Source organism: Saccoglossus kowalevskii, chromosome 2 (assembly GCF_978046115.1).
Source record: "Saccoglossus kowalevskii chromosome 2, keSacKowa6.1, whole genome shotgun sequence".
In the NCBI taxonomy this organism is placed as follows: Eukaryota; Metazoa; Hemichordata; class Enteropneusta; family Harrimaniidae; genus Saccoglossus; species Saccoglossus kowalevskii.
In genome coordinates, this window is record NC_140642.1 from 15,350,921 (window position 1) to 15,364,355 (window position 13,435).

The 13,435-nt window shown below is 36.3% G+C and overlaps 1 protein-coding gene across 1 annotated transcript in view; it reads right to left on the reverse strand.

Annotated features, from left to right (window-relative positions):
* Window positions 1–13,435, reverse strand: part of LOC102802213 (ubiquitin carboxyl-terminal hydrolase 34-like) — an 81,715-nt gene that overhangs the window by 38,112 nt on the left and 30,168 nt on the right. Inside the window, exons 29-40 of the mRNA XM_085492011.1 lie at window positions 12,963–13,028; window positions 12,787–12,864; window positions 12,517–12,603; window positions 11,692–11,895; window positions 10,077–10,197; window positions 8,226–8,270; window positions 7,445–7,572; window positions 3,187–3,333; window positions 1,417–1,589; window positions 1,055–1,175; window positions 497–689; window positions 196–359 (exon numbers count right to left, since the gene is read on the reverse strand). Of these exons, the coding sequence (XP_085348137.1) occupies window positions 196–359; window positions 497–689; window positions 1,055–1,175; window positions 1,417–1,589; window positions 3,187–3,333; window positions 7,445–7,572; window positions 8,226–8,270; window positions 10,077–10,197; window positions 11,692–11,895; window positions 12,517–12,603; window positions 12,787–12,864; window positions 12,963–13,028 (1,527 nt within the window). The remainder of the gene's footprint in view (window positions 1–195; window positions 360–496; window positions 690–1,054; window positions 1,176–1,416; window positions 1,590–3,186; window positions 3,334–7,444; window positions 7,573–8,225; window positions 8,271–10,076; window positions 10,198–11,691; window positions 11,896–12,516; window positions 12,604–12,786; window positions 12,865–12,962; window positions 13,029–13,435) is intronic.

Below are 13,435 nucleotides of genomic sequence, written 5' to 3' on the forward strand. Positions count from 1 at the left end.
TGATCTCTCTCCTCCAGATGGATACACATGTTTAAATGGTCTACCAATATGTAAGTTGTCAGTCCAGTATTATCAATCGAATACTAAGATCAACATCTGTTGCTTCAAAATCCAAGCGTTAGTTGGGCTGGCATTTTTATCAAAAGATTCATTGCAATTTCGCTCATAACTACAACATACGACAAGTATACAAACCTTAGCACTGAGAACTGAATCCCTGGCCTCAGACATCATGAATAACTGTTGTACACAGGATGCCATGTAGCATGTAGCACCTAGATTAGTTAGACCAACAAAACCACAAGAAGCTCTGCCATCATCATGAGGCCAGTAATTCCACGGATAATGAGGGTGCTTTCCTGCCGAATAAAGTAAACAAAGAATAGTACTCATATACATGTAGTCAGTAATATGGGACATAGCTTTACAAAGATGCACTGAATTAAACCCCCCCCCCAAAAAAAACAACTGAGATACTGAAATAAATGACACTTACCATTATGACCAGGAGTGTGTTGACGTAACATCTTACTGTGAAGTAACTTGTAATTAATAGCACTACCTTTGACAAACTCTGTCATTAGCTCATATGCAGCATCTCTACTTTGTTTTGATTTGCATTTTGGTAAATATCGGGTCTCCATAGTGGGGAGAGCAAACAAACAATTGAAAATGTCTTCCAGAAAATCCTAAGTGAGAAGAAGATACAAGCGTCAGAAATGATTTGGAAACATTAACAGTGAAACCTGTCTAAGAACCAAACATCACAGAAACTAAAAAAAACACTTTGAATATAAATGAATGCACGCTAATGTGATTTTTTTTGTTATTTATTTGTCATTGAAATCCATCAATCTATCCTTGATCATAATTTTCTTAGCATTCTTTAGAAATATGTCATTTCTTTGGTGTATTTTAAACTGGGTGACCTAGCACTGCAAATAAGCATTTTGATTCCAATATTATTGGTCATACACCACTATTTAAAAATGAATACACTCATACTTATAAAATAGGAAATATACTGAACTAAGATTCACCATCATATCCTCACCTGTCCGTCTTTACCATATTTGAATGGTGGATTATGTTGGATGACAGCTGAACAGAGTTTCAATAAACCAGTGAGTGCAACATCTTCTATCGTGTTATGTCTTTGCTCCAGTATGTCACGACTGAAATACAAACACATATAATCCAATAAAGATGAACGACAACATATTGGATTATGTCTAACGGGTTAACTTGTCCCATCACTGTAGTGAGATTTGCTCCCATTTACAAATGTTCAGTGTGTTTTTGTTTGCTGAAGGAGAGAACAATGGAAATTAAAAGTCAAAGATGTTTTACTTGTAATTTATAACTAGTACATAATAATCAAATGACATACAAATGCATAATTATCATCAGACTCACTTCCTGATTGATTCAGCTAAATGTTTTGCCATGTTGTCTAATTCTTGTAATTTCTGTTCCGGTGGATCCCCATCTTCTTCTTCAGAATCCACATTATCAACAAGTAAACTGAGCAATCTAAAATAGTTCTTACACCCAAGATTATTTTCTTCTACCTCATCATGATCACAAACCTGAAAAACAGACAGATGTCATGATGATTACCCTATAATGGACACTGTTAACATTTGCATCAAAAGAATATCATTTGTGAAGCCTGGGAACATACTTCCACTATCAGGTACGATAGTAATCTTTAAGCAATTATAAAGCCAAATATATGATAATTCATATTTATTGCCTGACTCGCCTCTACATAACCATAACTGTAATCTACCCATACCTACAACTGTTACCCACCTACACAATTGTCACCCACCGCCACCCACATACATTGTACACCAACAACTGTTATCTAACCACACACAATTATTACCCATCTATACCCACAATTATTACCAACATATAACCACTATAACCCACCTACACCTAGAACTGATGACCACCTACACCTATTATCCACACATACCCGAAACCGTTACCTACCCACACACACAAATGTTACCTACCCAAAAATGTTACCCACCTAACCCACAACTGTTACCCACCTAACCCACAACTGTTACCCACCTAACCCACAACTGTTATCCACCTCACCCACAACTGTTATCAACCTCACCCACAACTGTTATCCACCTAACCCACAACTGTTATCCACCTAACCCACAACTGTTATTCACCTAACCCACAACTGTTATCCACCTAACCCACAACTGTTATCCACCTAACCCACAACTGTTATCCACCTAACCCACAACTGTTATCCACCTAACCCACAACTGTTATCCACCTAACCCACAACTGTTATCCACCTAACCCACAACTGTTATCCACCTAACCCACAACTGTTAACCACCCACTCACCCAACTGTCACCCATTGCCACCCACATACACCAACAACTGTTATCCAACCTCACACAATTATTACCCATCTATACACCACAACTGATGACCACCTACACCTACAACTATTATCCACACATGCCCAAAACTGTTACCTACCCACACACATAAATGTTACCCACTAACACCCACCTTACCCACAACTGTTACAAACCCAAACACCCACCCACCTTTTTCCAATACCCACAACTTACCCACCCATACTCTCTAAATTGTTATACCACACCTGTTACCCATACACTAACAATTGTTATCTACCTACACCTACAACCAACTTCCACTGACAAGTTGTACTCGCAACTGTTACCCACCTACTATCACAGATGTTACCTTCCCATACTGTTACCCACCACATACACCAACTAATGTTACCAAACACACAAAACCCACCTACACCTATACCTGTTACCACCCACCCACTCACTCATGTTACCTTGCCATACCAATAACTGTTGACAACCTACACCCACAACTGTTACCTGCAAATACCCACCCATATCCACAACTGTTACCCATACTCAGAATTGTTATCCACCCAAACCTGTTACCCACATACACCTACGATTGTTATACACTTACTGTTACCACCTAAACTGATACCCACCTTTACTAACAACTTTTTTCCACCCACACCTGATAGTATTTTTTTTAATATTAATTTACAGTCACTGTCAGCACTATCTTGAAAGTTGAATGTCCCATTTACACACCTGGAAACATTAATACTACTATGATTAAAGATTGAAGTACTTTGTTCTGCTACATACCTGTTTAAGAGGTGGCTTGTAATTCTGAGCAGCAGTGAGAAAACTTAGTAGACTTGACATAAGTGAGTGAGAGAACTGTCTGCTAACGTTACTGTTACCAAGACATAACCTGAACAATGCATCACATGCCTCACGCCTTACAAGTACCTACAAATTAGACCAATTAGAAATAGAAGATCTGATATTCAGTAAACCATTTTTCTGCCAGATATAATTTCAGAATTCAGTGACCCTGTCTAAAGCCACCGTCAGTGACTGTCTGAAGCCACCGTCACTGACTGTCTGAAGCCATCGTCACTGACTCTCTGTCTAAAAGCCACCGTCACTGACTCTGTCTAAAGCCACCGTCACTGACTCTCTGTCTGAAGCCACCGTCAGTGCCTCTCTGTCTAAAGCCAATGCCAGTGACTCTTTGTCTAAAGCCAATGTCAGTGACACTTTGTCCAAGGTCAGTAACAGTGACTGTGTCTAAAACCACCGTCAATGTCTCTAAAGCCACCGTCAGTAACTCTCTGTCTAAAGCCAATGTATAGTAGACATTATAATAGTTTAGAGTGTAAAACTAATGTTAGGTTATCAGTTCTCCTGTAAGCACAAGTAACTGAATCTGACTGCATACACACATTAAGGTAGCGAGAAGGGAAATTTTCACTTTTTTCTTGATTTTTCAAAAATTGATAAAACGGTTACTTTAGACCTTGATACATCACCCCAGGTTTACAAAAGATCGAAATTGCGAAATAACGTTGCTCAAATTAGTGTTTTAAAACACTAGCAGAAAAGACTACAACTGCCGTTTCGTGGATATTTGCATAGTGTTTATCTTTGGAAGGAATTAAATGATAAAATCTTATCTGTATACTCTGTTGTTGACGATTCTGATATAACGGGTGATAAGCTTCCAGTTGCAAACAATGCGTGTTTATCTAATGTCCATTGTCAGCATTATTGTCAGTCGAGACTTCGTCGGAGAAACATGGTCATACAGTACTCATTTCGCCCAACCTTCCGCTTTAAAATCGAACGCTTATCGCTTAATTTCCGACCACGCGGTCTTGTCCGATCGGAAACCGACCGCATTTTAATCGCGTTTTTTTTTTTCGCTTGCTCGCTTATTGAAAACATTGACCGCTCACCCAAACACTGAAAACTGGCACATGGGTGGTCGAAATGGTGGTTTTGATAGTGAAGTGTGAACATACAACTAGTATTAACTATTATTACATTCTGAACGACACTTCAAATCTAATTACACTTGTATCGTGAAAGCAACTGAACTGGGACCTCTTGTTACGTGTTTTGGGTGCTTGTTCTAGATGTAATATTTTTATTTTTATTTTAATGAGACAGTTACGTGAAAAAAGCCTAGGTAACTCCTTTTGACAGAGCAGAGAAACGAGGAAATGTTAGTGATTAATTCCAAAAATAACGATATCGAATCCACATCGGTCCACGTCTGGTAAAATTTGACATTCAATTTTTAAAATTAAGTCACGATCATTGAATGAGCTCGGTCTATACTGTATACGTACCGCAAAAGTGTTCCCACAAAAAATATTTTTGACTAAAAACGGCCACATGCCCTGAAAAAATCGAACAGAGCTTGACATGTATGAATAATTTATTGGGCTTAAAAGAAAAACGTGTCAAATTTAGTTATAGCCATAACTATTTGGTGGCCAGTCGATGAACAATTCAATGTCCTTCAGGGCTGAAAATCATCGACACTACTCTGGTTTACTTTATTTCACAACTTGCAGAGAAAACTGATTCGCATGAGCTCTAATGTATCTTAGCCTAGTATTTTCTTTTTGAACTAAGGTCAAATTCCATCAGTTTGTCAAAATATATGTTTTTCAGCGAATAATTTTGAAGCCTGTCACAGCACAAACAACTATGTGAATCGACGCCGGTGATTGGATTGTATGACGACCCTTCAATTAGCGTCAAATATGCTTTGTTACAACATCATTGATTGGCTGAGAGTCACCTGATCGGAGCACGAACTGGGTCACAGAACCATATTTGTCCGTATTATCAACAGGACTTTGCAAAATAACCACACCCACATTTTCAATCTTTTTTAGCGCGGAAGTTGCCAACAAATGTAAAAAAAATCGTGAATTTCATGGATTCGAATAAAATAAAGCAAGCGATTGATAAGGATGATTATTAATATTTTCCCCCGACGCTCTTCGAATTTTTAATTTTTTTATTTCAAGGTAAGAAATGGCTAGTTCAAGTTGCATTGTCTTCAATGCGGTTGTTTCACCCCGAACAACTCTAGCTCTGTTTTGGGCATGGTTTAGTTTTGCGTAAAATAAAATATATATTAAAATAATAATACTTGATTAATTATTTGGGGTTTCAGCCCAAAAATTTCAGACATGATCTCCATGAATTACGGCCAATGTTTGTCTTCTCTCGGCTGATTGTCACGGTGTTGATCGACGCCCTTCCTAAACTCAGTATGGAGAAACCAATGGGGATAGTCATTCCAAACAAACAATCGAAATTATCAACGAAAGACGAGATTTTTCTAGATATTTACAAACATACTGTCATGACAAACATATGTAAAATTAACAAATACACAAATAGGTGTAATATTAGGTTTTATTTTAGGCTTAGAAATATTTTCTTTCACTCAGCCCATGCATGTAACTGCCATTTAGCTTTACGGTTCTTCAGCATCGGGAGAAAACAGCAATAATTATACAAAACACATTGCGAAGACTCAACAATCAGGAAAGAAACCCCCGACAACCATGTCGTACTTGTGTTGAAATACATTTTGTATTTCACGTCAGAATATTGTTTAAAATAAAATATTCAGTCCACGCCAAATCGAGGTCAAAGGGACAGGTTGCGTGCATATAATTATATATAGTTAAAACAAAAAGTATTTGAACTTTTGTCAGCTGTTCAACATCTATAAAAACCAGAAAGACAATTATAAGACAATGCGAACCTCGGAAATTATTCTGTTAGTCCGAATTTTAAATGCGCGCGAGCGAGCAGGTGGGCGGTGATATTTCGGGGTTTGCGCGGTCGAAAAAAAAGCGGAAATTGTCCGGTTGAATTCAACAAGCGGTCGCAAAAGCAAGAGAAAAAGGTGATTGGAAAGCGGAAGTGGGCGGGAGGTTGTGCGAAAGGAGTAGTACTGTAACTTTGCACAACTTTCTTTTAAATCGTTTTATTTTCCAAGTCAATATTCTATTTTACTAATACATTTTTTTTCTAACGCAATGGCGAAGAAAAGAAAGAAAGCGTTGACAGATGAGGCAAAGAAAAATCTGCCACTCAGTGTCGCACTCTGACACAGCAATTTTTTTTCAAACATCGGCCATTTTGTTTCACCATGAAAACCGTTTTATTAGATGTCTTATCTGAGACACTTGAAGGATTAGCTTGTTTGTAAACTGTCAGCGTGTACAGTGGGACAGTAATGTTTGTCAGAGGATTATCCCTCGTTGTTCGTTTGCATAACAATGGAAAACCCGAACGTTCCTGGAGTACGGACTTAAATGTCAGCAGTTTTCTTCATTTTTCACGCTCGAACTTGAAATTATTCATTATCTGACACTCTTTATGAGTTCTATGATATCAGTGGTTAATATGTTTGGCCATTTTTAGTGTATATTTATAATAATGCAGCAAATCTACAGAGTTTTAATAACCAAAACTGTTTTTCGCGTTTTTCTCGAGTTGAAGTTTTGATCGAGAACGACTCATTGGAAACACCGCCAAATCAAGTGCGTTTGGACTAGGACATTCAAACTCGCAGTTATCGTTCAAAAGATGATGATGGTGCAAAATATGTCTGGGTTTTTAAAGAAAATGCCTTGACACAGAATAATAGTCTGTTAAAGGTGCCAAGTATGAAATAATTTGGGGACAAAAAAACAAACCTGCATAGAAATCGGAATAATAGGTCTTTTGATTATCGGAGACGCATTTCAATGGACTTGATTACGTACAATGCATAACTTAAATTTCACCAGGAAATTCCGCAGTGTGCTCTCGCAATCGCGTACTTAGTCATTTTTACAAGGTTCGCCATTTTTGATGTCACGTGATAATTATGTAAACAATGTCTGTCCAGTTTGTGCGAACTTGCACCTCTATACTTAGTCTTTTGATATATATAACCTAAATTACTGTTCTGAACGAGACAACAGACAGAGAATGTTTTATTTAAAAACGTCACAAAACCTTCTCGCTACCTTAAACTACTTTATATAAACAAAACACTTACCTCGGGTGATTCTAAAACTAGTCTTTTTAACCATACATCAAAATTATCAGTATTGCACAGTTCCAATTTAACTACTGCTGGCCGAGTGTTGGCCCAGGCTATCAGCAATAACAGGGAATATCTTATAACTGAAACAAAAAGACATTCAATACTAATACAAGTCCATGTTTACTGCATCTCATTTGATGCCTCATAACCTGATGCACATAGCTCATGAAGGGAAGAAAAAACTATTTTTTTATCATTAGACTTGTAAGACTAATCATCTTGTATACATGCAAGAGTAAATTTCAGTGATTATCATGGTAATCTACTTTATGCCCCTCTAACTAGATATCATTCTCCCAATCAAAAACACTGTAAGCTTGCAGTGCATTCTATTATTTTTAATGCAAGGAGAGCGGCCCACAACATGTGTCCAATTTCACTGAGTGAACACACTAAACGAGACAATTTCACTAACAATAATTTTACTCAATCTTTTGACAAGTGTTTCAGGGTAACAGGGTGACTAAACATTTTGATCACATACATCAATGTACTCCGTTAAACATGAACCAAACAGATTACTGCTCAAGTTGCGCAATATACAATGACGTTGGTGAATAATGTGGATATCAAATGAGCAAAGATGGAAAACACATCGCGACAACAGTTCATAAAGGCTATATGGAAGATGTAAGCAAATGGAGTTGGTTAAGACAGGTCTCTATGTCCAACTACATTGTAGTATTGTAACTAACATGCAACATGTTACTACGTAACATAAAATGGTGCTCACCTTCAATTGCAAAGAAATCAATGTCTTGGCAGAGATGATACTGAGCTATAATGATAAAATGGCAAATGGAAATGAAATTTAAAGAGCTTTTTAATGCATCTGCTTCTTGAAGGAGGTACGAGTGGTAGCCATGTTGAGTGACATATCTTGAAGACCATACTTGAAGCACATGATAGTTAAAGGGAACACATTATGGAACATCAGGTCTGTGATGTAGTTAATTAATACTACCTAATAAGATGCAAGTTTCATACTTTGAAAGCAGTGTAATTTGATAAATTAATATTATCATTACAATCAAAGAAAGCTTAGAAAGAACTCCTGTGTGCTGAGAGAGTATTGGAGACACATTAAATCAAAACTACTTGTACCGGTACTTGAAATATTGATGGAAAAATTATTTATGCAAATCAGATAATTAATATGAACAGATTTGAGTGTAAAACTAATAAGGTGTGCACAATGTAACAAACCATCTATGTACCATTGAAATGTGAAACATTATAAAATATTATGCTAATTACAGAAATAATATGAACCGATTTTAACCAAAAACTAATTAGGTTTGCACATTGTCCTAGAGCATCTACGTACCAAGTTTCATTGAAATGGAATAATTAATACTGTAGATATCAGTGTGAAGGATTAAAATTGATTTAATTATGTAAATTAGGTAATTAATATGTAGAGATTTTAACCCATAATTAATCAGGTCTGTCTATTGTCTTAGAGTATTTATGTACCAAATGTTATTAAAATGTGATGATAGTACTTGAGATATCAGTGTGAACGTTGAAAATTGGTTAGTTATGCAAATTAGATAATTAATATGCACAATATTTTACCCAAAAACTAATCAGGTCTCTGCATAGGCCTACAACATCTACAGGTGCATATCTATGTCATTGGTGAAAATGCTCAAAAGGTAATTAAACTATGTTGTAGAAATGATTTTTAGCGACTTATTTATTTTTGTCATTATATCAAGTTATTAACTATTAACATGTATTGTATCAAGCTTAGCCTTTTTTGTCGACACAGATGCATCTCTTGACACTCCATCTGTGTATTGATAAAGACTGAACAGAGACTTAATTCAAATGTAAGATCATTATAACAACTTTGATCCAAATTGGCCTGGTCATCTCCGAAAAAAAATTTCCAGACAGGTAAAAAATGATGACACTTTAAAATAAAATTGGCTGTCAGTCAGCCATAGTGAATCAATCACAACAAAAATGTTGGAAGATGTATATCTTTTGATATTCTATCCATGAACTAAGATTCAACAGAAAAGAAATTTCATTCAAGAGAAACGTGCATGAAACCCATTAAAAGTAAATGGCCACCAGTTGATAATAGGTATATTATGAAAGGAACAATTTCATGTAATTGCAAAACAAAGTAACGACTTTTTTTTGGGTGTTAGTATTTTGGTTAATGTACCAAATTGGTACCAAACGTGTAGGAAATGTGCCCATACACAAGCAAGTTCTACATCAAGAACTTCAAAAATGTTTGACTTTGATGAATTTTTAGCACTAAAATGGCCACCATCTGGCCATCTTGAACTGGACAATGAAACAAATACATGTGCTTATGTATGTATGTATGTATGATATGCTGTGTGATGTATGTGTAAAGTATGTGTAAAGTTTGAATGAAATCAACAGAGGCATGTCTGAGATACAGGTGTGGACAGATGTATTGAGATGCAACTACAAGTTCTGTTTTCAGACTACATATACAGTATGTGTACAGACATATCAAGCTAAAACCCCCACTATATGATTAACACATAGCAGACCATGAATGGAATCAGATAGTGTATCGACTGATGTGCATACTAACCATCAGATCTTCCTCGGCATCCAGAATGATTCTGGTTAAACTGTTTAGGTGCTGCTGCATCGTATATGAGACTCATGAGTCGAGTCAATGCACCGTCCTCAGACAACAATACTAGCATGTTCTGTAAACAAAGATGTGTAAACAAGAGAATGTTATGTAGCATATGTAAATACATTATAGGAGAGAAATTACCATTTATTTCACAATATTAGGATTCACATCAATAACAAAATATGTTTTGTTCATTCTAGCCATTGAGAAAAAAAATTGAAATACAATTAAATAGCAATGCACAAAGATAGAATAAATAATTTGCTATTTTTAATTCTGTGTGCATCTCCTTAACAGATAGATATCCATAATGCAAACCTCTCTGCATGTTTATTATATATGTTTTCTTGGCACGATCAATAGCTAGAGTTTTCTTGGCATGATCAATAGCTAGAGTTTTCTTGGCATGATCAATAGCTAGAGTTTTCTTGGCATGATCAATAGCTAGAGTTTTCTTGGCATGGTCAATAGCTAGAGTTTTCTTGGCATGGTCAATAGCTAGAGTTTTCTTGGCATGATCAATAGCTAGAGTTTTCTTGGCACGATCAATAGCTAGAGTTTTCTTGGCATGGTCAATAGCTAGAGTTTTCTTGGCATGGTCAATAGCTAGAGTTTTCTTGGCATGATCAATAGCTAGAGTTTTCTTGGCATGATCAATAGCTAGAGTTTTCTTGGCATGATCAATAGCTAGAGTTTTCTTGGCATGATCAATAGCTAGAGTTTTCGTGGCATGATCAATAGCTAGAGTTTTTGTGGCATGATCAATAGCTAGAGTTTTCGTGGCATGATCAATAGCTAGAGTTTTCTTGGCATGATCAATAGCTAGAGTTTTCTTGGCATGATCAATAGCTAGAGTTTTCTTGGCACGATCAATAGCTAGAGTTTTCTTGGCACGATCAATAGCTAGAGTTTTCTTGGCACGATCAATAGCTAGAGTTTTCTTGGCATGATCAATAGCTAGAGTTTTCTTGGCATGATCAATAGCTAGAGTTTTCTTGGCATGATCAATAGCTAGAGTTTTCTTGGCATGATCAATAGCTAGAGTTTTCTTGGCATGATCAATAGCTAGAGTTTTCTTGGCACGATCAATAGCTAGAGTTTTCTTGGCACGATCAATAGCTAGAGTTTTCTTGGCATGGTCAATAGCTAGAGTTTTCTTGGCATGGTCAATAGCTAGAGTTTTCTTGGCACGATCAATAGCTAGAGTTTTCTTGGCACGATCAATAGCTAGAGTTTTCTTGGCACGATCAATAGCTAGAGTTTTCTTGGCACGATCAATAGCTAGAGTTTTCTTGGCATGATCAATAGCTAGAGTTTTCTTGGCATGATCAATAGCTAGAGTTTTCTTGGCATGATCAATAGCTAGAGTTTTCTTGGCATGATCAATAGCTAGAGTTTTCTTGGCATGATCAATAGCTAGAGTTTTCTTGGCATGATCAATAGCTAGAGTTTTCTTGGCATGATCAATAGCTAGAGTTTTCTTGGCATGATCAATAGCTAGAGTTTACTTATGCAAACATCTCACATATTTGCATTGTGGTGTGCTCTATGATCAATAACTCACCTGTTTAACTCTCAATGACATCCTCATATAAGGATCATTGTTATGATAATGCTTTTCTCTTCTCATTCTTTTACTCATAGATTCATAGTCTGAATTAGACTGCGAGTAAAATACTTCATCCTGGCCTTCTGGGTCAGTGTTAGCCACATCCACACCAAACTGATACATCAACTTTAGCAGACACGCTAAGCAGTCTTGTTGCCACTGTAACAACAACAATAATAACAATATTCAGTTGTGCTTTTGTTTCGGAACTCAATCTTTAGATATTCCAACACCGTAATGGCCAGCACTACACTCTTTTCATTCTACAGTAGTTAAGATTATGAACACAAATTATATTCGAACTGTATGCAGTTCAGTTCAGTTCTGGTTAATGTTGACCATCTTGATATACTGGTACTATAAATGTAGTAAACCACCTAATCAGGGCAGTTTGCAATGAGTACATGTAAGAAGTTCTAACTTAAATTTCCGCACACAAAAAAGCATCAGTCAAAAGTATATTCTTTCATGATCTAAATATAGTTAACAAAGTAACAATAAATTCAGTTTGGAACAACAATGCATTTAGTCATTTTGACAATTATCTTCCCACTTTGACTTCCTAAGTCACTCTTTTTTAGAGCCAACATGATAATGTTAATTTCACGATCTTTATCGCATTTTATTTGTCACACGAAAATGTCAGTGAATGAATTGAGGATTTTAGCACTTGTTCAAGATTTGACACTTTTTTTCTGTTATTATTAACACTGTTTAGAACTCCTAACTTGGTTTGTAATTAGGATGCAGTTAATAATCAGATATTAACAGTAAACTTACCTCATCCCATTCTTGTTCTGATGACACCTGCAATGTTCCTGACATGAAGACATGGAACAAATGTTTCAGTGCACCGTGTGTTACAAACTACCAACAAAAGAAAATAATAATTATATACCGGTAATGCAGTGTAAACAACAGACACACCATAGAATGTCATTCTTTATCATGTATGTGTTGCACCATCTCATTGCACTATTGATTCAGAGAATAAAAGATGGCCCAGTAACGAATGAACAAACTAAATACAAACCCGAAATGACAACTCACAGTTTGCATCCAGGCATTAGCATCCTCATAACCAGCTTCAGTGTCAATTCGACTAGAATAAGCTTCACCAAATGAACCCTACGTCCAAAAAAAGAGAAATTATTTGAAAAAATCAATTCAAACAAGTGTGATTGGAAATTAACACATCTCTGAATACACCTTATCGTCATTCCTACCTTAGTATCCAGAATTCCAAACTCAGATTTACTACCCATTGTGGAATCACCACCTCCCACACTAGCCTAGAAGGAAGCAAAGAAAGCAAGCAAATTGAAACCTGCACTACAGCAAGCATGGGGCAATTACAACTGACACTTATAAAGCTTAATGCACACAAAGGGCATGAAATGATACAGGGAAAGCATGGCGGAAACAACAGTACGAAAGATTACAGTGATTACATTTATGAGATTGAACATAAGAATAATACTTTAATAGCAAGTATAATCACATGCAAAACTTGTGTGCACAATTACCTATTTGCACTAGTAAAGTTTAATTTTGCAGAAATATTTTATTTATAGGATACTGCACAGTATAAGTCTCTTACACAGGATTGGGAGTAAAACGTTTACTCCATCATCTCAAACTTTTATATGGTGTGAATTTTAATATTACCAATATCATCATTTTCAGGGTACAGATATTT